This window comes from Festucalex cinctus, chromosome 12 (genome assembly GCF_051991245.1).
Source record: "Festucalex cinctus isolate MCC-2025b chromosome 12, RoL_Fcin_1.0, whole genome shotgun sequence".
NCBI lineage: Eukaryota > Metazoa > Chordata > Actinopteri > Syngnathiformes > Syngnathidae > Festucalex > Festucalex cinctus.
In genome coordinates, this window is record NC_135422.1 from 26817155 (window position 1) to 26843503 (window position 26349).

A 26349-nucleotide genomic window follows, 5' to 3' on the forward strand; every position below is an offset into this window, starting at 1 on the left:
AAAAGAATATTCCTAAATGACTTAGTTATCACACTTAGAATGAGTTTACATTTTTTGTACAAAATACCGTAAGTGGGGTATTTTTTTTTCATGCCTCAAGGGCTAGGTGGCGCTGCATATATAACTGAATGTTGTCATAGAGATACCTTCAGGCCTTGACGATAAACATACATGTCAAGTTTGGGATTTTTTGGAGCATGTATCGGGGAGTTATTAAGCATATCCTTTTTCAGTGCGAAACACAAATTTTGATGCCCCGCCCTCATCATATAGTATTTCCAAAAGTCAAGATTTTTCCGTCTGTTGTTGGCTCAGGTCTTGGCATGGTCCAGGTCAAGTCATAAGTCAGTCGGATAAAACGTGTAGGAGAAGTGGGCAAAAGTATGCCCTCTGAAAATGTGCAAAAATCATAAAAAATGGGACATTCAAAAATTCGTAGCTCACTTCCTGTTCATTTTAGCATATGGGTCCAAGAGACTTTTTTGTAGGTCTTTGGCTCCTTCATACACGTAAAAATTCTCGTAGATCTTGCTTAAACGTACAATCGGGGCTGCTTCGTTAAAAATTTCTAGGGGGCGCTATTGAGTCATTTTTGTAAAAATAGCACAATCAACAATAAAATATTGTTCATTTTACCAGGCCAGATGTGTGTGCCAAGTTTCATGAGTTTCTGCGCATGTTTAGACCCTCAAAACTGGCGTTGTTTTCTTGGCGAACAGTGCTTAGCCACGCCCACAGCGATTCGCGAAAACTCACAAACTTCGTGTTGTGACATCATGAAGGCCGAAACCCTCATCTGAGCAAATATGAGGTTGGTCCAGTTAACGTGTTTGGAGAAAAAATGTACAAGAAAATTCGTAAGAAAAAAAATTGCCACTAGGTGGCGCTATCAGTAAGATGAAATATAAGTTCGTAGATGTCTTTAGGGCTGGACTCTCATCAAATGTGTGAAATTTTGAGAAGATAGGATCATCTCGGTCAAGTTCATGCAGCTTTTATTGTCACGAAAAATCTTCAGACTTTGCGGCACCGTAGCGGCCACGCCCTTTGGCGAAAAGTTACAATATTCGGTGTTGGGCATGATCAACATCTTAAGGCTTTTCTGACCAACTTTCAACTGGATCCCTTCAACGAGCTCAGCGCAGTAGCTAAAAACGTAAAGTATGACATTTATTGTCACCACTAGGTGGCGCTATATGTATAACTGAATTTTATCATATAGATGTTTTCAGGCCGTGACTATTACGTTGCCTGAGAAGTTTGAGATTTTTTGGAGGTTGAACATGGGAGTTATTAAGCATTTGCTCTTTCTGGACAAATGAAATTTTAAAGACAATATTTGATGCCCCGCCCCCATCATATAGTATTTCGAAAAGGCAAGACTTTTTGCCCAGTTGTTCTCTCAGGTCTTGAGATGATAAATGCCAAGTTTGATGTGAATTGGATGAAAAATGTTTGCAGAGGGGGAAAAAGCATGACCACAGTGAATGTGCCAAAATAGGCCAAAATTGGACATAAAAAAATTCATAGCTCATTTCCTGTACATTTTAGCTACATGGTCCCAATAGACTTTTTTGTGCGTCTCGGGGTGCTACACGTGCCTGCCAATTTTCATTGCTCTAGCTCAAACGTGCCAGGCTTGGTTTTTATTTTTCTACGCTAGGGGGCGCTATAGAGTCGCGTTGTTATGACGACTTCATAATATCAAATTTTTCGCCGGGCCTGAGGAGTGTGCAAAGTTTGGTGAGTTTTCGTGAATGTTTAGGTACTCAAAAATGCGATCGTTTACGGAGAAGAATAATAATAATAATAACTAGAGCTGCGAGCAGCTATAAAGGGCCCTCGCAGCCCGGGCCACGTTGGGGTCCTTGCACGTTGGGGTCCTTGCACGTTGGGGTACTGGCACGTTGGGGTACTGGCATATTGGAAGCAAAACTTCTTTGAAAATGGCATAATAAACGTTTACATGTAGAATATTTTTTTGCCAGTGTGTGTGTCAAGCTCAACGGGTTTTGGTGATTGTTAAGACCTGCAAAAATCAGCGTCCTTTTTTATTTTTAGGCAATGAGTTGCCCTGATTGGTATTTTTTTGTAAAAGTGTATATACACATCATCGCTCGTTGTACTCATTGCACAATGTTACTTTTATTGTCCAAAGGGGCAATCAAAAATGAATAAAAAAAAATGGAAACGTACATACGTTTGGATCGGTGTGAAGCCAGTGAACAATTTGAGTGGTGGAAACTAAAAGAATATTAATAAATGACTTAGTTATCACACTTAGAATGAGTGTACATTTTTTGTACAAAATACCGTATGTGGGGTATTTTTTTTTTTTTTATATATAAGCCTCAAGGGGTAGGTGGCGCTGTATTTATAACTGAATGTTGTCATAGAGATACCTTCAGGCCTTGATTATAAGCATACATGTCAAGTGTGGGATTTTTTTTTGGAGCATGTACCGTGGAGTTATTAAGCATATCCTTCATTCACGATATTGCTTTTAATGTCCATAGAGGCTATCAAAAATAAATACAACTAGAGCTGCGAGCAGCTATAAAGGGCCCTCGCAGCCCGGGCCACGTTGGGGTACTTGCACATTGGGGTACTGGCACATTGGAAGCAGAATTTCTTTGAAAATGGCATGATAAACATGTGGATTTTTTTTTTTTTTTACCAGGTGTGATGAGTGTGTCAAGCTCAATGGGTTGTGGTGATTGTTAAGATCTGCAAAAATTAGCGTCTTTTTTTTATTTTTAGGCAATGAGTTGCCCTGATTGGTATTTTTCGTAAAAGTATATATACACACATCATTGCTCGTACTCATTGCACAATGTTGCTTTTATTGTCCATAGAGGCGATCAAAGAAAATGAAACTAAATTAAAAAAGTACATATGTTTGGATCGGTCTGATGCCAGTGAACACATTGAGTGGTGGAAAGTAAAAGAATATTCATAAATGACTTAGTTATCAAACTTACAATGAGTTTACAATTTTTGCAAAAATACCGTAAGTGAGGCAGTTTTTTTTTTTTTATGCCTTAAGGACTAGGTGGTGCTGTATTTATAACTGAATTTTGTCATAGAGATACCTTCAGGCCTTGACTATAAATATACATTTCAAGTATGGGATTTTTTGGAGCATGTACCTGGGAGTTATTAAGCATAGCCTTCATTCACGATATTGCTTTTAATGTCCATAGAGGCTATCAAAAATACATAAAACTAAATAACAAAAATATGTATGTTTGGTTAGGTCTGATGCCAGTGAACATTTTGAGTGGTGGAAAGTAAAAGAATATTCATCAATGACTTCGTGATCACACTGAGAATGAGTTTACATTTTTTGTACAAAATACCGTATGTGGGGTATTTTTTTGTTTTGCCTCAAGGGCTAGGTGGCGCTGCATATATAACTGAATGTTGTCATAGAGATACCGTCAGGCCTTGACTATGAACATACATGTCAAGTTTGGGATTTTTTGGAGCATGTACTGGGAAGTTATTAAGCATATCCTTTTTCAGTTCGAAACACAAAGTTTGATGCCCCGCATTCATCATATAGTATTTCGAAAAGTCAAGATTTTTCCCCCTGTCGTTGGCTCAGGTCTTGACATGGTCCAGGTCAAGTCTTAACTCAGTCAGATGAAACATGTAGGAGAAGTGGGCAAAAGTCTGCCCCCTGTGAATGTGCAAAAATCGTCAAAAATGGGACATTCAAAAATTCGTAGCTCACTTCCTGTTCATTTTAGCATATGGGTCCAAGAGACTTTTTCGTAGGTCTTGGGCTCCCTCATACACCTAAAAATATTTTTCGTTCTTGCTTAAACGTACAACCGGGGCTGCTTCGTTAAAAACTTCTAGGGGGCGCTATTGAGTCATTTTTGTAAAAATAGCACAATCAACAATAAAATATTGCTCATTTTACCAGGCCAGATGTGTGTGCCAAGTTTCATGAGTTCCTGTGCATGTTTAGACCCTCAAAACTGGCGTTGTTTTCTTGGCGAACAGCGCTTAGCCACACCCACAGCAATTCGCGAAAACTCACAAACTTCGTGTTGTGACATCATGAAGGCCGAAACCCTCATCTCAATCCCTCAATCCCTCATCCCTCATCCCTCAATATGAGGTAGGTCCAGTTAACGTGTTTGGAGAAAAACGTAGAAGAAAATTCGTAAGAAAAAAAATTGCCACTAGGTGGCGCTATCAGTTAAATGAAATATAAGTCAGTAGATGTCTTTAGGGCTGGACTCTCATCAAATGTGTGAAATTTTGAGAAGATAGGATCATCTCGGTCAAGTTAATGCAGCTTTTATTTTCACGAAAAATCTTCAGACTTTGCGTCACCGTAGCGGCCACGCCCTTTGGCGAAAAGTTACAATATTCCGTGTGGGGCATGATCAACATCTTAAGGCTTTTCTGACCAATTTTCAAATGGATCCCTTCAACAAGCTCAGCACAGTAGCTAAAAACGTAAAGTATGACATTTATTGTAACCACTAGGTGGCGCTATATGTATAACTGAATTTTATCATATAGATGTTTTCAGGCCGTGACTATTACGTTGCCTGAGAAGTTTGAGATTTTTTGGAGCTTGAACATGGGAGTTATTAAGCATTTGCTCTTTCTGGACAAATGAAATTTTAAAGACAATATTTGATGCCCCGCCCCCATCATATAGTATTTCGAAAAGGCAAGACTTTTTGCCCAGTTGTTCTCTCAGGTCTTGAGATGATAAATGCCAAGTTTGATGGGAATTGGATGAAAAATGTTTGCAGAGGGGGAAAAAGCATGACCACAGTGAATGTGCCAAAATAGACCAAAATTGGACATAAACAAATTCATAGCTCATTTCCTGTACATTTTAGGAAATGGCTTCCACTGACTTTTTTGTGCGTCTCGGGGTGCTACACGTGCCTGGCAATTTTCGTAGCTCTAGGTCAAACGGGCCGGGATTGGTTTTTATTTTTCTACGCTAGGGGGCGCTATAGAGTCGCATTGTTATGGCAACTACATAATATCAAATTTTTCGCCGGGCCCGAAGAGACTGCAAAGTTTGGTGAGTTTTCGTAAATGTTTAGGCCCTCAAAAATGCGATCGTTTACGGAGAAGAAGAAGAAGAAGAAGAAGAAGAAGAAGAAGAAGAAGAAGAATTCTTACAAAAACAAGAGGGACCTCGCAGCGGTCGCTGCTCGGGCCCTAAATATATATATGTTTGGATAAGTCTGATGCCAGTGAACATTTTGAGTGGTGGAAACTAAAAGAATATTCATAAATGACTTAGTTATCACACTTAGAATGAGTTTACATTTTTTGTACAAAATACCGTATGTGGGGTATTTTTTTTTCATGCCTCAAGGGCTAGGTGGCGCTGCATATATAACTGAATGTTGTCATAGAGATAACTTCAGGCCTTGACGATAAACATACATGTCAAGTTTGGGATTTTTTGGAGCATGTACCGGGGAGTTATCAAGCATATCCTTTTTCATTGCGAAACACACATTTTGATGCCCCGCCCTCATCATATAGTATTTCGAAAAGTCAAAATCTTTCCCCCTGTCGTTGGCTCAGGTCTTGACATGGTCCAGGCCAAGTCTTAACTCAGTCGGATGAAACGTGTAGGAGAAGTGGGCAAAAGTCTGCCCCCTGTGAATGTGCAAAAATCGTCAAAAATGGGACATTCAAAAATTCGTAGCTCACTTCCTGTTCATTTTAGCATATGGGTACAAGAGACTTTTTTGTAGGTCTTGAGCTCCCTCATACACCTAAAAATATTCGTCGTTCTTGCTTAAACGTACAACCGGGGCTGCTTCGTTAAAAATTTCGAGGGGGCGCTATTGAGTCATTTTTTTTAAAATAGCACAATCGACAATAAAATATTGCTCATTTTACCAGGCTAGATGTGTGTGCCAAGTTTCAGGAGTTTCTGTGCATGTTTAGACCCTCAAAACTGGCGTTGTTTTCTTGGCGAACAGCGCTTAGCCACGCCTACAGCAATTCTAGAAAACTCACAAACTTCGTGTTGTGACATCATGAAGGCCGAAACCCTCCTCTGAGCAAATATGAGGTAGGTCCAGTTAACGTGTTTGGAGAAAAACGTAGAAGAAAATTCGTAAGAAAAAAAATTGCCACTAGGTGGCGCTATCAGTTAGATGAAATGTAAGTTAGTAGATGTCTTTAGAGCTGGACTCTCATCAAATGTGTGAAATTTTGAGAAGATAGGATCATCTCGGTCAGGTTAATGCAGCTTTTATTGTCACGAAAAATCTTCAGACTTTGCGTCACCGTAGCGGCCACGCCCTTTGGCGAAAAGTTACAATATTCGGTGTGGGGCATCATCAACATCTTAAGGCTTTTCTGACCAATTTTCAACTGGATCCCTTCAACGAGCTCAGCACAGTAGCTAAAAACGTAAAGTATGACATTTATTGTAACCACTAGGTGGCGCTATATGTAGAACTGAATTTTGTCATATAGATGTTTTCAGGCCGTGACTATTACGTTGCCTGAGAAGTTTGAGATTTTTTGGAGCTTGAACATGGGAGTTATTAAGCATTTGCTCTTTCTGGACAAATGAAATTTTAAAGGCAATATTTGATGCCCCGCTCCCGTCATATAGTATTTCGAAAAGGCAAGACTTTTTGCCCAGCTGTTCTCTTAGGTCTTGAGATGATAAATGCCAAGTTTGAAGTCAATGGGATGAAAAATGTTTGCATAGGGGGAAAAAGCATGACCACAGTGAATGTGCCAAAATAGGCCAAAATTGGACATTAAAAAATTCATAGCTCACTTCCTGTACATTTTAGCTACATGGTCCCAATAGACTTTTTTGTGCGTCTCGGGGTGCTACACGTGCCTGCCAATTTTCGTTGCTCTAGCTCAAACGTGCCGGGCTTGGTTTTTATTTTTCTACGCTAGGGGGCGCTATAGAGTCGCGTTGTTATGACGACTTCATAATATCAAATTTTTCGCCGGGCCCGAAGAGTGCGCAAAGTTCGGTGAGTTTTCGTGAATGTTTAGGTACCCAAAATCGCGATCGTTTGCGGAGAATAAAGAAGAAGAAGAAGAAGAAGAATAAATAATAACTAGAACTGCGAGCAGCTATAAAGGGCCCTCGCAGCCCGGGCCACGTTGGAGTCCTTGCACGTTGGGGTACTTGCACGTTAGGGTACTGGCACGTTGGGGTACTGGCATATTGGAAGCAAAATTTCTTTGAAAATGGCATAATAAACGTTTACATGTAGAATATTTTTTTTGCCAGTGTGTGTCAAGCTCAACGGGTTTTGGTGATTGTTAAGACCTGCAAAAATCAGCGTCCTTTTTTATTTTTAGGCAATGAGTTGCCCTGATTGGTATTTTTTGTAAAAGTGTATATATACATCATCGCTCGTTGTACTCATTGCACAATGTTACTTTTATTGTCCAAAGGGGCAATCAAAAATTAATAAAACAAAATGGAAACGTACATACGTTTGGATCGGTGTGAAGCCAGTGAACAATTTGAGTGGTGGAAACTAAAAGAATATTCAGAAATGACTTAGTCATCACACTTAGAATGAGTTTACATTTTTTTGTACAAAATACCGTATGTGTTTTTTTTTTTTATATAAGCCTCAAGGGCTAGGTGGCGCTGTATTTATAACTGAATGTTGTCATCGAGATACCTTCAGGCCTGGATTATAAGCATACATGTCAAGTGTGGGATTTTTTTTGGAGCATGTACCGTGGAGTTATTAAGCATATCCTTCATTCACGATATTGCTTTTAATGTCCACAGAGGCTATCAAAAATAAATAAAAATATATATACGTTTGGATAAGTCTGATGCCAGTGAACATTTTGAGTGGTGGAAACTAAAAGAATATTCATAAATGACTTAGTTATCACACTTAGAATGAGTTTACATTTTTTGTACAAAATACCGTATGTGGGGTATTTTTTTTTTATGCCTCAAGGGCTAGGTGGCGCTGCATATATAACTGAATGTTGTCATAGAGATAGCTTCAGGCCTTGACGATAAACATACATGTCAAGTTTGGGATTTTTTGGAGCATGTACCGGGGAGTTATTAAGCATATCCTTTTTCAGTGCGAAACACAAATTTTGATGCCCCGCCTTCATCATATAGTATTTCGAAAGGTCAAGATTTTTCCCCCTGTCGTTGGCTCAGGTCTTGACATGGTCCAGGTCAAGTCTTAACTCAGTCAGATGAAACGTGTAGGAGAAGTGGGCAAAAGTCTGCGCCCTGTGAATGTGCAAAAATTGTCAAAAATGGGACATTCAAAAATTCGTAGCTCACTTCCTGTTCATTTTAGCATATGGGTCCAAGAGACTTTTTTGTAGGTCTTGGGCTCCCTCATACACCTAAAAATATTCGTCGTTCTTGCTTAAACGTACAACCGGGGCTGCTTCATTAAAAACTTCTAGGGGGCGCTATTGAGTCATTTTTGTAAAAATAGCACAATCAACAATAAAATATTGCTCATTTTACCAGGCCAGATGTGTGTGCCAAGTTTCATGAGTTTCTGTGCATGTTTAGAACCTCAAAACTGGCGTTTTCTTGGCGAACAGCGCTTAGCCACACCCACAGCAATTCGCGAAAACTCACAAACTTCGTGTTGTGACATCATGAAGGCCGAAACCCTCATCTGAGCAAATATGAGGTAGGTCCAGTTAACGTGTTTGGAGAAAAACGTAGAAGAAAATTCGTAAGAAAAAAAATTGCCACTAGGTGGCGCTATCAGTTAGATGAAATATAAGTCAGTAGATGTCTTTAGGGCTGGACTCTCATCAAATGTGTGAAATTTTGAGAAGATAGGATCATCTCGGTCAAGTTAATGCAGCTTTTATTTTCACGAAAAATCTTCAGACTTTGCGATACCGTAGCGGCCACGCCCTTTGGCGGAAAGTTACAATATTCGGTGTGGGGCATGATCAACATCTTAAGGCTTTTCTGACCAATTTTCAAATGGATCCCTTCAACAAGCTCAGCACAGTAGCTAAAAACGTAAAGTATGACATTTATTGTAACCACTAGGTGGCGCTATATGTATAACTGAATTTTATCATATAGATGTTTTCAGGCCGTGACTATTACGTTGCCTGAGAAGTTTGAGATTTTTTGGAGCTTGAACATGGGAGTTATTAAGCATTTGCTCTTTCTGGACAAATGAAATTTTAAAGGCAATATTTGATGCCCCGCCCCCGTCATATAGTATTTCAAAAAGGCAAGATGTTTTGCCCAGTTGTTCTCTCAGGTCTTGAGATGATAAATGCCAAGTTTGAAGTCAATTGGATGAAAAATGTTTGCAAAGGGGGAAAAAGCATGACCACAGTGAATGTGCCAAAATAGGCCAAAATTGGACATAAAAAAATTCATAGCTCACTTCCTGTACATTTTAGCTACATGGTCCCAATAGACTTTTTTGTGCGTCTCGGGGTGCTACACGTGCCTGCCAATTTTTGTTGCTCTAGCTCAAACGTGCCAGGCTTTGTTTTTATTTTTCTACGCTAGGGGGCGCTATCGAGTCGCATTGTTATGACGACTTAATAATATCAAATTTTTCGCCGGGCCTGAGGAGTGTGCAAAGTTCGGTGAGTTTTCGTGAATGTTTAGGTACCCAAAATCGCGATCGTTTGCGGAGAATGATGATGAAGAAGAAGAAGAAGAAGAAGAAGAAGAAGAAGAAGAAGAAGAAGAAGAAGAAGAAGAAGAAGAAGAAGAAGAAGAAGAAGAAGAAGAAGAAGAAGAAGAAGAAGAAGAAGAAGAAGAAGAAGAAGAAGAAGAAGAAGAAGAAGAAGAAGAAGAAGAAGAAGAAGAAGAAGAAGAAGAAGAAGAAGAAGAAGAAGAAGAAGAAGAAGAAGAATAATAATAATAATAATAATAATAATAATAATATTTACAAAAATATTTACAGCGGTCGCTGCTCGGGCCCTAATAATTCGAACGAAAAACAATAGGGACCTCGCAGCGGTCGCTGCTCGGGCCCTAAAAATTCCAAAACTATAATAACCCTACTGTCATATTACAAATAAATTTGTTCTTATACTTTAGCATTTTTCTAAATATACAAAAGCACAAATAAATTATTTGTTCAATTTTTAAGGATTAAACACAATTTCTCTTCATAACATTATGTGGCCCTTGCGTCCTTCTGATTTTCTGGATGTGGCCCTCAAATGAAAAAGTTTGGACACCCCTGGATTAGGCATTGTGTACAAAGAATAAAAGTACAGATATCTTTGGCATATTATTCCCTGAATTTTAGTTTAAACCGATTATGTGTCCGAATTCGATCGTACGGTGTGGGACGCCATGTACCTGGTCACGTGATCGTGACGATGTATCCCGTGCGTAACCGGAAGTGTCTTCACTCATTTCAATGGGAATTTGCTGACATAACGTGCAAGAAAAAGACGTCTTCGATCCCAAATACTGTGCCAATTCTGTTCAGAGTAAAGCCCTCAACACGTCCGGTTTCGTGTCATTCCACGTGGGGGTGTGGCTGCTCCTAAGTTGGACTGAAGCAGGCTTAGCACACGACATGTAGCAGAGTGAAAAGTCACCCAGAAGTTTAACGTCCACTCAACTTGCCGGCAGCCGAATCTGCCAGTTTTATCCGTCTTTCGGTGTCCTCCGTGGCTGTACTGCTTTTGAAGAAGTGCTTCTTTGTTGTCAGGCGAAATTCCACCTTTGATGTCCGCCGTGGGAGGCGATAATTCCTCGTGAGTTCAATGCTGCCACTGGCGGCCATGTCATTCAATGTGTATTTTACGCACGCGATACGTCACGATGATCACGTGACTGTCCAAAAATGCCGATACAGTACTTAACGTAAAAATATTCATAAAAAGTGCTATAAAATCATAATTGCTCAACATAAATTGGCAATTTTTTTCAGGGAAGAGTTGAAATGATCAATTTCACAGAATAGCTGGTTAGTTTTTCAGAAGTCTAGTGTTCCTTTAAACCAGGTGTGTCAAACATACGGCCCGTGGGCCAGATCAAGCACGCAAAGGGGTTTAATCCGGCCCACGAGATGAAAAAAAAAATTGTAATGCTATTATTACTATTTAATCAGCCGGCCACAATCAAAACATAGAAATTTGTAATTTCACAAGCAGCCCTCAGATGAGCAATGCACCTTGTACGGGGGAATCGTCCTGGATGACGCACAACTTAAAAGTTATGGTTTGTTGAATTAGTGTTTATTTTTTATTTTTTTAAATCATAGACCGACAAACGTGTTAAATATGACACAAATTCATTTTCTGGTAACACAAATAGCTATGCCAAGGATTAGTGTCCTTGTAAAGTCATTAACTCATTTGCTCCCAAAAAACGTATAAATACGTTCTATTTTAAATATTACCCTGCTCCCAAAGGCGTATTTATGTTTGTTTATGCCAGAGCATATAGGAGCCACTGAACTAAAGAGAATGTTTGAAGCAATAGTAGTTGTTATAAAAAAAAATGGCCAGCAGGTGGCATCAGAGTATAAGAGATCAACCAGGGCCATGTTGCAACAAGCTCTTTTTCTCCACGGTTTTCACCAGGAATTGTGAATATTGATGAAAGTTAGCTATCTTCTAATGCTAATTGCTGCAAAATGGAAGCAGATAGAGATATACTTTTTTTTCCTGATGAAAGAAGAGACTCTAATCTTTGGTTTTGGTAGGTTCCATGTTTTGAAAGCAATAGGACACAATATTCTGTGGGCCTTGCAAAATCAGTCCAAATCCAGTCAAACAGCGAAAAATGTGCTGGGACTTGATGAGTTAACTGTGCCACGCAATGCATTCTGGGAACAATATATATGCAAAACAGGTCGATTTAACACGTCCGGATCGTATACAGGCAAAATGTTGCCTCATTCCATTCGCGTCCATGTTATTTTTCGAGACGCGGCGCTAGCTAGCAGCTTGGCTAAAAACACTACCCCTAGTTACAATATTAATTGTCGAATAATTGCTTATTTTCATAGACTTCTATTACAATTTTGACTTTTGTGCTGCTGGAAAATGAAACTTAGAGCCCTCAAGGAGGCTATTTGTGGAGAAATCTCAAAATCGACAAACAATGTCCAACTGTCTAATATTGTCCATATCTCGTGATTAATCCTCGTGACATGCGGACGATTTTGTCGGAGCGGGTCACATATAGTGGCTAATGCAGAGGTGTCAAACATACGGCCGGATCAGGTCCGCAATGGGGTTTCGCCCAGCCCGTGAGATGATTTTTTAAAGTGAAAAATAATTTAATAATAAATAATAATAATAAATGATGACCAATGAATCAGCTGGCCACAATCAAAACATATAAATTTATAATTTCACAAGCAGGCCTCAGATGAGCAAAGCAACTTGTACGGGGAATCGTCCTGGATGTCATCATTTTACACACAGCTTAAAGTTACGGTTTGTTTATGTATTTATTTATATTAAATCATAGACCGACATAAACATATTAAATATGACATAAATTAATTACTGGTAACACTATAGATATGACAAGGATTAACATATTTATATTAACTCATTTGCTCCCAAAAACGTATAAATACGTTCTATTTTAAATATTAAGTGTTCCAAAGACATATTTATACGTTTTTTTGTTTTGTTTTAATGATAGAGCATACAGAAAGGGCTTTGATGCAGCTTCTGAACTTAAGAGAATTGTTGAAACAATGGTAGTTATTACAAAAACGACCAGCAGGTGGCAGCAGAGTATAAGAGATCAACCAGGGCCCTGTTTCCCCCACAGTTTTGTTAATAGATTTGTGAATCATGATAAAACTTAGCTATATTCTAATGCTAATAAAGGGGGTTGCTTCAGTGAAAATGGTGGCAAGTGAATGCGTTAACTGCGCCACACAATGCATTCTGGGAACAATATATATGCAAAACAGGTAGATTTAACAAAGTGTTGCTGCGTTACATTTGCATTCATGTTATTTTTGGGAACAGTATGATTACAGTTGAGTTCCGTAATTTAGGGGTAGCCCACAAATAGCGAAAATCTTCGTATAATTGATGGCAAAATTATATACAACATTATTTTACCGATCCGGCCCAATTGGTAATATATTTTCCTCCATGCGGCCCCTGAGCTAATATGAGTTTGACACCCCTGGTCTAATCTAATGCAATGCAATGCAATGTGTTGAATTGAAAAGATTTTATGACATACCATTGCACCTTCGGTTGACATGCTGGCTTGCTGCTTGGCTGGATCATGCGTGAAATGCATGAAAGCTCCTCTTCCTTGCATCATCATACATCGTTCTTCTGGGTTAATTGAGCCCTCCCCTTCACTGACTGCCAAAAGTGATCCTCTGCTAACTGTGTTCAAGGTGTGACTGTCACCCACGCTAGACATATCAGTGTAAAGATTTGTATCCCCTTGAGAGTCTTTGGCAAGAGGCTGCTGACCAGCTTGACTGAGAAGGGTCCTAGCAGACAAATCATGGGAACTCTGGCCGCCCATGTCTTTTCCTGATAGTTTTTGTTCACCCTGTATAGCAGGCAATATGAGTTGACCTTCAGTCAGACCACTGCATCCATTGTCCACCTCCTCAACATTGATCCCTGTCACGGTTGATTGTGTCTCGTCTATGGAACCGTTCAGAAGCCTAGGTGTGAAGAAAAAAAAAAAGAAAAAAAAAAGACAACTTTCTTAACTCACAATTGCAACATCCACAAGTTTAATCCTTAACTCATTCAAACCGAAAGACGTACGTTTTTTTTAATAGTTTGTCCTGCACTACCAAAAGTATATTATATAATATTTCAATTCAATTAAAATTTAAAAACACTTTATTTGTTCCTGAGGGGCAAATCAAATGCATGCGAGCAGTATTAAAAGACAGGCATTACACCAACAAACAAATGCTGCAGTTAAAACTTAGGGACGTAACGATAATGGCAATATCGTGATATCGTGATATTAAAACTGCCACAATATCGTCGTCGCCATGTTCACAATATTTAAAGGGAACACGTCTGTTAAAAAAGTCAGTTTGATTTCCATTTGTGCAGTTCTAGCACCCGCTGGTGGCTAATTAGTGCAATTAAATTTTCATTAGGGATGTTTTGGCCTTCTATGTTTAAAATCTATGCTAATTGTCAGATGAAGGGGAACGTAATATGCTTGTGAAGCGAGTCAATATGTGGAAGAACTCAATGTGTGCGTATAAACAAGTAAGCTCCTCAATATTGTTATTATTAGAGATTGTAGGTGGCTTACATGCATTGCTGTTATGTACAAAAGCATAATTGTATTTTTTCTTGGTATGAGCTTTTTTTTTTTTGTTACAATATTGTGACCTTTTTTTAAATATCGCCAACCCCCCACAATATCGTGATAATTATCGTATTGTGACCTTCATATCGTGATAATATTGTATCGTGATGTTTGGATATCGTTACATCCCTATTAAAACTTCTGCAACTACTGTTCAGTAAAGAAGAAAGTGCTCTGTGCTTCACACTGAAGTGCTACATGCATTCCGTCAGTCAGTCCGTCACAGTTTGGGCAGGGAGGGGTCACTGTTCAAGAGATTTACCGGCCTGAAAATGGGTACATAATTTTTCTAGTATGTTGGTCTTGTTTTACCTGTGAATGTTGAGACTCATAGTATACAACGCCAACCATGAAGCTTGAAGACGCTTCATATCGTCAACAATGTGGACTCGTCCTTCCTCTGAAGTCCTTCTTAAAACACTCTGACCCTGCATCTCCATCTGTTGCAGCTGGATCTCCTTTTCTGGAAACTCTCCAAGTGCTCCCTGGGGAAAGTCAATGTCAAATAAAAACGGCTTTGATCATGCAGAAAACTTTCAATACCACATTTATATCAGCAGTGGAATTAAGCTAGTATGCAGTGTGCAGCTAAAAACACTCTTGAGAATCGATTGGAAATGGAACTAACATTCTGATTATCCAGAAATCGTTCGCATTTCAGTTTATTATTTTTTTTATTATTATAATTTTTTTTAAATGGCACCCGAGAGCCCTGTCCGCCGACCGTAAGAATTACTTGATGAGACCAATGAAAAAGAAAATTGCAAACGCGCGCACCACACGTGTGCACCCGGCGTCGACCAGTCGTGTGTCTGACAAGCTTGACGCTCACTACTTCCATCTGCAGCCAACAGCACGCCGAACTAGGGCTGGGCGATGTGGCCAAAAAATTAAATCTCGATTTTTTTCTGTCATTCTGGACGATTACGATTTTACTCGATTTTAATCAAAAGTAAAAACAAAAAACAAAAAAAAAACATTTAAACAAGGTTTGATTTATTCCAAAATTAATCTTGTGCAAAATGTTCAGACAATAATGTACACAATTTTTTTTTTAATCAGTTTTACGGTAAGTTTAACATAGCTTGTTCAAAAAAAGCTACTCATATCTTTTGCATAACTTAAATGCAACATAACTTGTGCAAAAAAAAAAAAAAAAAACTACTCACAGCCTTTTGCTCAACATAAATGCCATACATAGCTTATACAAAAAAATAAATAAATACTTATGGCTTTTGCATAACCTAAATGCCACAAAGCTCGTCCAAAAAAAGCTACTCATAGCCTTTTGTTCAACTTAAATGCCACATATATAGCTTGAGCAAAAAAACTACTCATATCTTTTGCTCAACTCAACTTAAATGTCACATACATATCTTGTGCAAAAAAAAAAAAACCTACTCATAGCTTTCGCATAACTTAATTGCCACAAGTAAGTAGTTCTAACAATTGTAAACACACCACACATCCAGTATTCTGCAAATATACAACTCAACTCACAATAACATTTGTATATAACAGAACTTCAAGATCAACAGCGTAAAAATAATCAACACCACCTTTTATTGTAATAAACTCAAATTCCTTACAAGCAAAACTAGCCTGTCAACTGACTCTGGCAAAAGACAAGCTCTGGTGCATGTCACAATGGCGCTTTCACACCAAAAAGCCCAGGAACTTTGAGTTCATGGTAGAGTCAGTTCCGGGTCCGAAGAACTTGTGAGCGGCCCACGAGTTTGCGTTCACACGGCATGAAAGCAGGCAGGGTAGTTTATTCAAATGAGACTGATGACGTATGTCAGGGGAGGAAAAAAAACAGCACTACCCCGCCTGTCCAGCAAGTGGCGGTACCGGTAAAACTGAATGACAAACAACCAGTGTGACGTTGAAAAACGCGACCTTTGACCCTCCATCGCCATTTGTTATAATACAAGGCATATCATCTTTTCGTTTTCCTTGTCATGTTGTACAGAGTTGTGTTTGCAGCAATTAGAACTTCACGGGAAAGGTTGATGAGAACCATTGGGACCCGCCGTATTACCACATCAAGATGAGAAATTGGCAGGACTTGCTCACTTGGAAAGACAGTCAAACCTGCAAGCACGAAGACGTGCACTGGTAAGGTTTAAACACAATTATACGAAATTTATTTCACATCGGAATTAAGCTGTAACATGTAACCGAGCTCCCCTTGCAAGGTGGAGAACACGAAAAAAAAAATGAAGTTACAGAGTGTATTAGTGCCTTAAACACAACGTATGACTGGCGCGTTCAGTTGCACGTCTACTTGCGTGTGTCCCCGCGCGTCGGTCGTTTGTGGATATTTTGTCGTACTTTCTGCCATGAAAAGGGCAATCGCTGGAAACTGGTGTTTCCTGCCGAGTTCTCGTGCAATTCACGGCAAAATAGGGCTTGATGGCGAGTTGCTGTTCACGGTACATGTACGCTGCATGTATTGTTAGTCTGTCCGCATGTTTTTTTTTCTTCTGTTAAACACATGATTGACCGATCCAAAGTGTTGAAATGGCTTGCTTTCTTTGACGATGCACGAATGTTAGAACAAAGGTGCCGGGATTTTGGGAAAAGTGCTGATTTTGGAAGTGTCAGATTGCCACCTCAAGCCAGTGGTTTATCATAGGGCCATAAATTGGTGCATATTCCGCTATTTTAAGGTATTCTGTCATGTAAATCACAAGGCTGTTGCACAAAAGTAATTAATGTAGATATTAACATTTATTAATTTGTTGTGTTTCTGTTTCAGATTTGCCACTTCTACCAATCTGGGTGTGTTCCGCGCAGGGAGTGGAAGAACATCAGAACCTCTGAATGGTGGGACGCTGTAATTATGTTTGCATTACTGTTTGTCAAAAATAAAAACATTAAAAAGAATTCATTGAGCATAAGTTTTTATTCGTGTGGAAAAAAACCCAGAACCACAAAAGTGATATGAAAACAAAAGCATTTATTACTTATGCATTTGGCTTATTTGTGTCCACAAGTCTGTTTTGGACTGCCAGGAAGCCCATTTGGAACTCTCTGTCGTGCCTTTGTTCAACCAGCTCATGTGCCACGTGTTGATCTTCCTTGCGCTCCTCGCTTCTGAGGTCAACTTCCTCCTTGTGCTGCTCGCGTCTGAGTTCAAGGTCCTCCTTGTGCAACTGCATTTCTTCTAAGAACGTTGCACTCGTGGACTCCCCCTTCTTTTCATCAAATTGGTGCAGGTATTCCAAAAATAGGTGGTCTCGGTCCCGTGTCCGCTAACCTATAGGGATGTAAATGTACAATGAGTGACAGTAAATACTTTTGATGAGCTTCCAGTTACATGACTTTGAACTTATTGGAACTTGACAAAGGGGCAGGAAACTCTGTTCGAGTGGCGCAGTTTCTGCTTGTGGACGGACCATCCTCGCTTGTACCTTCCTAACGCATCGACTTAAACCAGGGGTGGCGAGATCCGGTCCTCGAGGGCCGCAGTCCTGCTGGTTTTGGATATTTCCCTTCAACACAGCTGATTCATGATCAGCTCATCAGCAAGCTCTGCAGAAACCTGATAACGAGCCTGTTAATTGGAATCAGCTGCACTTCGAGTAGGTAAATCTGCAAAACCTGCAGGACACCGGCCCTCGAGGACCGCAGTTTGCCACCCCTGACTTAAACGGTTTCAACAGATTCGTGCTATGAGTAAGAGTACAGTACAATGATTTAGGTAGGGGTAAAACACGGCACTCACGTTAATGTACTTTCATTTTTCATAGTTACAGAACAGAATATGCCACACTACATTGCCAAATATGGCGGCATGCACTTGAAGCTTTTTTAGGCAATACACACGAGTAAAATTGCAGGAATGTAACTTTTTTTTTTTTTTCCCCCTTTCTCAATGCACCATTATGAGTGAAATGAAAATTGTATATGTGAGTATGAGGATTTATTATTGTGTATGCCTATGAATTTCATGTACATACGTTAATGACAAATGCACGCATGTGTTAAGGTGCAATTGTTTACACAAGCAGGATTACACATTTTCTTTTAGTACATTCCAGTAAAAGAAAATGTGTAATAAATTAATACATTCCAGTAATGTACTTTTTTTTTTTTTTTTTTTTTAATGAAATGAGTCAGTAGATATAAAGAATGGGTAGGACTAGACAAGTTTTTAACTTCTCTCTACTCCTTTGAACATGTAAACTATTATGAATGATTGCAATAAGTTTCTTCTTTCTTTTAAAATGTTAACTGCTACTCATTTGTTTATAATGTCCAATAAACAAACAAACACACTGCCTTATTCAACGAAGCAAAATTAATTGTGAGTGGGGTGTTGCTTTAAAAGTTTTAAATGAAGCTTTTGAAGTTATATAAAATGAAATGAAACATACCAGGACTGTTCAGGGAGGCATCATAACGTAAAGGAGAGCACAGAGAAGGTCCCGCTGTAAGTCAGAGTACATCACAACAAAGGTCAGTTTACACTGTTAGACGGCATACCTTTTATAGCAACGGATATTTCACCGTGACCGTCAACTCCCCTGCCAGCGAAATTCTCGCGCGATTCATGGCAAAGTAGCGCTGGTATCGAGGTGAAGGTCACGGCAAAATATCAATTTCGAGTCATTCTTCTTACGTTTTCGTTTCCCCAGAACTATATACGAGCTGTTAGGTGATGAGACTAACAAGTTAAAACTCTTTAGTCGCGTTGTACACAGAGCCTTGGCTTAAGGGAAAAAAACAAACAAACGAAGTGGTTGTTTTGCTTTTAACCGTGCATATCATGCCTGGTTTCCACACGTCCTTTGCACAAAGCTTTCCAATTTCGTCATCACTGGAAGCAAGGCTATTTCGGCATTAGCTGCCTACAATACTCTTCATTTACTAGGTTAATTGATTTAGGAATGATTTCACAACATTACATAGGTTCGGAGCTGGATGCGTGCCTTTGCCAAGCTTAAGCCATGCTACGCTAACAACTTAGTGCTAGCGCGGTGTAAAAGCCACGTTAAGACCGCGCAGCGACCTAAACGAATATATAAATACAAATGTTCATGAGGCAATTCTGTCTTACCTTGGTGTGTTAGCGTGTCTGTTGTTGAGGAATCCTCGCCCACTGCCGTGTCCTCGCACATAACTTCCAGCATTGCAATTGCAGAGTCCTTTGTTTTACCGGTTGTACACCCCATCCGGTGGCCGAGAATGACGTCCAGTCTTTCGTACCATTTATTAATTTTGCGGTCATTTCCGCTTCGGCTGTTGTGGTCCTTGAGTTTTTTATAGTCCTGTTTGAGTTTCTTGAGTTTTCCCCTTACCTGCCTTTGTGTGTGGAAAATGCTAAGCTCTTCTAGCTTCGCGGTTATCAATTGATAGACTTGATCGTTTCTTGTGGCACTTTCAAATTGTCGTTGGGTCTCCTCGTCCCCGTAAATGCTCAGGAGAGCCTGCACTTCTTCGTCCGTCCACCTATCGTTTTTTTTAAATCCTTCCATTTCCAAAACGTTTGGGGGGAAAAATCGTCGCGCTCTCAGCAGTGAAAAGTAAAAAAGAAATGGCGGCTTTACCGCGAAAAACTCACCTATCCAAAACACACCTCCTCGTCCAGTCAACCAATCATGACACACTTCACAACACGCCCCCACTTGTGTAGTTCAGGGTACACCGAAATACCCTCCTCTTGCCTAGGTACTTAGGTAGTACCGTTTCGACCCCCCCAGACCCGGAACTACTTTTGTGTGTGAACGCAAACTTTGGACAAACTCCCCCGGAACATAGGGAAGTTCCTGAATAAGTTCCTGCGGTGTGAAAGCGCCTAATGTTTCCCCCGATACTAAATCCAGCTCAAGTTTGTTATTTCATGGTGTGGGTGTACTTATCTTTGCTAGCGTTAGCCACGCCGCAGTCTCGAAGACGTGAGCATTCCTCCCATTCTTTCGGATGCATTTGGCGCAAGTGCTGGAAGAGGTTAGTTGTGCTGCCTGCTATTTTTCGTTTTAATTGCTGTTCGGCAAACCTTTCATACGCTTTTACTTTGCTCTACGTCGCTCTTGTAAAAGCTGAACATGAGTCCCTTTTCTGGGGTCTTCTGGAGCAGACAATGTGCGCGAGTAGGCAGCGTACCATTTGGCCAAAGTAGCTGATGTTGGGCTCCCAGTGATTTGGAAGCGTCACTTTCCTTCGCTGCGGGATGCCGTGGGTTGGCTTCGCCGCCTGGGAGACCGTGTAAAGGCCTCAGTATATTTCTGCATCAGGCTCACGCGGAGACGTTATGGCGGAGCTCCGCTCCTGCGTTTGATTTCAAACTTGTGCGCGATACACATCAGATTAATGAATTAATGTGTTCATTAATTTCTGTGTGTGTTTGTGTGAGTGAAAAGAAATGGGGGAAAAAAACAGGCGGTGATGTGGACTGCCTGTACGGCTGTTGCGGGCTCCTGTGCGCCTACCGATGATGTCACATACCGCAGCTTCGCTATAGTAGGGTGACGTCATCAGTAAGCGCGCCAGCCACCAAAGGAAGGACCCCAAAACAACGAGCATAAACAAAAGCGAGCTGCTCAAGGTTAGATGATGTGTATTTATTTATAAGCACCTCGATTTCCCGATTTAGCTCATTTTCACATCGTGGCACTTTCAATGGACGAATTAATCGAATTAATTCGATTTATCGCCCAGCACTACGCCAAACTTCAAAGTCATAATCGGGTGAGTTTAACAAATATGTCTCTTGCCAACAGCGGATCTACGGTGGGCCACTTCGAATCCAAAATAAGCAGCTAACATTAGCATTAGAGTATTTTCAATACCAAGTGAGCGTGTATTCTCATCTGCAGTAACCGACGGCAAGCACGTTGTAAACACAACACACAGTGTACCTGCTTCTAATCTAAAAGAGTGACCAAATTGCTCTGCTTATGTCTGTCTACACAGCAGGTTAGGCCATTGGGAGCTCAGTGTATACTTATTTACACTTGTGTGAAATGTATTTTCTTGAGGTTTTTCTAGTGGGGTGGGGGTGGGGGGGTTATGTGTGTGTGTGGGTGTGTGTGTGTGTGGGGGGGTAGGACAAAATCACCAGCAGAAATGAAGACAAGCCCTGAACTGTAAATTGAGAAGTAGTTTGTTTGTTTAAATCCTGTATTTAAAAAGTGCCTTTTCCAGAGTGAAACCGGCAGACAGGGTCTTTAACATAGACAACTTTCTGTGAACAAATGTCAGTTAGAGTCAGTTATATAGTCAATTGTTTCATTTTATAAACTGACTTTTTTTGTGTAACATTGCAAAAGTAAAGAACTACATAAATTAGGGCTGAAAGATTAATTGCATTTGAGGTTAAACCACGGTTTGACAACAAGAGATTATGTAATGTATTATACACACGAAAAAAAAAAACCTGTAAGCATGAAGTGTCAGACCTGGGCTTCATGCACGCGACTTTCGATGCTCCACTCTCCTGTATTGCTCTTGAAGGATTCCAGCTTCTGCTTCATGATCATCAACCATTTCTCTATGTTTAGGAAACTGTCATGGAAATTTGCATGATCTGCGATACTCTGCTCACTCTCGCACAGATACACCTGCAAACAACAACAAAAACTCCAGCACTTTGTACAGTCTAGAATTTTAATTTGTACAGTCTAGAATTTTAACGTTGAAACTTTCATTTTTTTACTGTAATGTTGTCACTGGTGTTGAGATGGTACAGCCCAAGTTTGAAGTCAATCGGGTTAACCATGTAGGAGAAGGGGGCAAAAATTTTACCCCTGTAAATGTGCAAAAATGGGCCAAATTGGAAATTCAAATACTCATACCTCACTTCCTGTCTATTTTACGGTACACCTAACAAAGTCTTTTTTGTTCATCTGGATGTGCTACAGGTGCCACACAATTTTCGCAGCCGTAGGACAATCGTAGCATTTTCAGTTATGTATGGCAACTTTAAAATGTCAAATTTGTGTGTGTCATGTTTGGTGAGTTTTCATTCACATTTAGTGTCTCAAAAATGTGATTGTTTGCGGAGAAGAACAAAGAAGAAAAAGAAACAAGAAGAACAATCAAGGAGAACAAACAAGATGAACAAAGAAGAAGAAAAAGAACAAAGAAGAACAAAGAAGGAAGAAAGAAGGAGGAAGAAGAAAGAAGAAGAAAGAAGAAGAAAGAAGAAGAAAGAAGAAAGAAGATGAAAGAAGAATAGAATAAGAAGAATAGAATAAGAAGAAAGAATAAGAAAGAAGAAGAAGAAGAAAGAATAAGAAGAAGAAGGAAGAAAGAAGAAAGAAGAAGAAGGAAGAAAGAAGAAGAAAGAAGAAGAAGGAAGAAAGAAGAAGAAGGAAGAAGAAGAAGAACTTCAGGAACAAGAGGGACCTCGCAACGGTCGCTGCTCGGGCCCTAAAAAGAACATTCACCTTAACACACTAGCAGCCCCCTTTATCTGTCCTTGGACAGAAATACCCAGTCCACCCACATATCAGTCGAGTTGACGGGATTGATTTTAGATAATGTATGAACAAGGGGGCTTTTCAGAAGGCAATTAGTGGGGGTTGGAAGGTGGGGAGTATGACTATTCATTTGGAGGTACAGTGTTCCCTCGCTCTAACACGGTTCACTTTTTGCGGCCTCGCTGTATCGAAGATTTGTTTGTTTTTTTTAAGTGCATGTTTGCATGCATTTTCTTTTTTACAATAATGTGCCTATTATATAAAAACAAATATGAAGGTTTGAGCATTGAGAATGTTGAAACGAGAAAAATGTGAGAAAGTGTAAATGCCTCGATGAGAACCGTGTATAAACTTGTGTGGTGAGGGGTTTTGGAGCATTCAAACATTTATCATAAACATAAAGCTAACTACTTCGTGGATTTTATTTTTTGCGGGTATATTTTGTAACCTAACCCCAGCGGAAAACAAGGGAACACTGTAACCTGTAACTGTAACTTTGTCTTTGAATGAATCATACATTGTCACTGGATAACTGAGATTCACCACATTTTTTTCTTTTCCCCATGACACTGTCGGACTGGCGAACTCGCTCCTCTGCTGAATATAATTGGCCCCTTTCATTTGTAAAATACTAGAACTGCCAAGCAGGGGCCAAATGAGCTTTTCCATCCAAAGCAAAGCCCAGAGCATTGTCTTTTTGCATTAATACAATCATGAATGTATTAGCATCCACCTCTCATATGTAAATGCTAGAATGTGCCCGAGTGTCGCACACACCAGTGTTCAACTGATGCTTATAAAAGTCTAGTCATGTTCTAGTTTGTGTCAGTTCAACACTAACTACTACTTTCAGAAGAGTAAACTTTGTAGTGAATGTAAAGTATCATTGAGAATTTGGGGGGGTTGCACACTTTATTGTTGTGTACTGTCTTACAATTTTACTTTTGAAAAAAATAAGATATTTCTAACAATTTATTTGTGGGTCCTATGTATGCAAACAGTTCGAGTCCAGGCTCCATTCTTCCTGGGTGGAGTTTGCATGTTTTCCCCGTGCCCGCGTGGGTCTTCTCCGGGTACTCCAGTCTCCTCCCGCATTCCAAAGACATGCATGGCAGGTTAATTGAGCGCTCCGAATTGCTTGTGAGTGTGGATGGTTGTTTGTCTCTGTGTGCCCTGCGATTGGCTGGCGACCAGTCCAGGGTGTACCCCGCCCACTGCTTTGGTTATAAAACTGAAAATCAGAAGTTGGAAGTCCGTGGCATCTACCCCATCGCAGTTTGATGACATAAGATATGAAAAGTAGTATGATGACATCATTCTGTTGAGTATATCACATCTGTCCGTCTACACTGCACATTGGCAGATATGCAATTTCTATGGCCTTTTTAGGAGGCTTAATTCTGACAATAAGCGACCTTCCTTTAAAAAAGAAAAAAAAAATACAGTATATAGAAATCCTACCTCAATTGTCTTGTTGAGATGTTTCCAGTCAGTATACAGCTTTTCAAACTGAGTCTGGTTGTTGTGACACGATGATGTAAGAGTTTCAAGAGCTGTGATGTGGGCTTCACAGTCTTCTAGGTCCTTTTGAATCACCTGAGAAGGAGTAATAATATTTTAATATCAATATTTTTCTCCCTCATTTTAAATTAATAAAGGGTTGCAATAAAAAAAAAAACAACAACAACACTGGTATCATCCAGGGATTTTTAGCAATTAATACACCCATTTTGTAGTGTGCATTTGCACATATCTTGAAATTTAAGAGCCAACCATACAAGGCAATGTTTTAGTAAAGCTGATAGTCTAGTTACGCATTAACTGTAATACAAATTTCCTATTCATATGCTCTCCGCCTTGACGCGGTTCTAAACCAGATTTCTCTGAAAGGTTTACTGTAAACCTAAGCACTTACTTTGGGTCTTTCTCGACTCTGCATTCACATTAGCATTTAGCATGCTTAGCAACTCCCTGTTTGCCTTTGGTAAAAGCGCTACTTGTTAGCAGGGTAATTTATTTGTCGCAATGGAGGAGCGGATGTGCACAACACAGATCCTTGCTGCTACTGCATACAGACTTATATTTTAACCCAGGGGTGTCCAAACTATTTCATTTGAGGGCCTAGGGGTGCTAAAAAACATTGATTCGGCAATATATCGCGATATTAAATCGCGCAATTCTCGAATCGATTCAACAGGTGGCCAAATCGATTTTTAAACATCAAATTTTGATGGAAAATTATTCAACAAAATGCCTTACTTAAGGTTAGGATTCACACCTTAATCATGGAAGAATGTTATTAATTGAACATTAAGCCTTAATATTTTATTTCAATGCTGTTCAAAGATGAAATGTTACCATATGAAATATTAAGATTGAAAAATTGTTCAATACAGTGGCTCACAGTTATAAGACTGATGTTTCAGATAAATAAATAATACATTTTCTTACAAATCTTACAGTGTACATGTACAAGTTTACTAATTAGCATTTTCTAAATTTGAGTAAAAAAAATAAATAAAATCACAACAATTGACTTATAAATTCGTATTGGGATCAGTGGAGTTCCTAAGCAACTTGGCACCCTAGGCAGGATTTCTGGTAGTCTCTACTGCAAGACTGATTTCTATTCCATGCACAACACTTTGTATGCATCAATGGATGTTTTAAAGTGCTTTATAAAATAAGCTTGTGCTGTTTTTTCATTAGAACTGAGTGACAGTCATCAACATTAACAAACTTGGCAATAAAAAAAAAAGAGAATTCAACTTACATTGTACTGCAACTGTGCTTTAGTGATAAATGATTTTATGCTCCAAAATTTTTGCGTTTGTGCGACTGCATAGGTCTGATAACCTCATACTGTGTATTGCTACAATTCTTCCGTGCTGTGTGGCTTGACTAATCAAAACAAAAGTTTGCCACTCACTTGTAAACGTTGTTAAGTGGACAGTGGACTCAGGATTCCCAGCAAAGTCAACTGTGTCATCCTGGATCGAGGTTTGGCATTTGGTGGTCATTGTGTCAGCGCCGGCCGGCGAAAGCGCACTACTATCTAACCCGGAAGTAAATTTGGCTAATGCATGGCTTCCGGTGCGTGCGTCTCCCCCCACCTCACCCTCCCAATCCCGATTGTCATTGGCTAGCCGTAGTTGTCAATCAAAGCTAAATCTGAAAGGACGTATGTGGTTGGCTGGCCATGCTTTACTTGAAACAGAAGGCGCAAGTTTACGTGACTGACAAAGGATTAAAAAAAATAAATTAAAAAATGAAATAAAAAAACTTCTCTCCCTGTCGCCCCTTTTGCTCACGAGCGCCCCGAGCATTTGCCTAATCCGCCTAATGGCAGGAGCGCCACTGATGGGGATTAATCGGCATCGAATCGAATCGTGACCTATGAATCGTGATACGAATCGAATCGTCAGGTACTAGGCAATTCACACCCCTATGAGGGCCAAATACAGAAAATCAGAAGGATGCAAGGGCCACATAATGTTATGAAGAGAAATTGTGTTTAGTCCTAAAAATTGTACAAATAAATTATTTGTGTTTTTACACATTTAGAAAAATGCTACAGTATATGAACCAATTTATTTGTAGGGTGATTATAGTATG

General features: G+C 39.7%; 1 protein-coding gene and 1 long non-coding RNA gene across 3 annotated transcripts in view; both read right to left on the minus strand.

Moving 5' to 3' along the window:
* Nucleotides 1–26349, minus strand: part of syne3 (spectrin repeat containing, nuclear envelope family member 3) — a 187060-nt gene that overhangs the window by 27349 nt on the left and 133362 nt on the right. For both annotated transcript variants that reach the window (XM_077537982.1, XM_077537983.1), the window contains exons 11-14: nucleotides 24196–24330; nucleotides 21712–21873; nucleotides 14618–14790; nucleotides 13193–13634 (exon numbers count right to left, since the gene is read on the minus strand). In XM_077537982.1, the coding sequence (XP_077394108.1) occupies nucleotides 13193–13634; nucleotides 14618–14790; nucleotides 21712–21873; nucleotides 24196–24330 (912 nt within the window). The remainder of the gene's footprint in view (nucleotides 1–13192; nucleotides 13635–14617; nucleotides 14791–21711; nucleotides 21874–24195; nucleotides 24331–26349) is intronic.
* On the minus strand, nucleotides 17195–20928 carry LOC144031167 (uncharacterized). The gene is made up of 2 exons (XR_013287459.1): nucleotides 18688–20928; nucleotides 17195–17567 (listed from the first exon to the last, which is right to left on the minus strand). It is a non-coding gene; the product is annotated as an uncharacterized LOC144031167 (long non-coding RNA).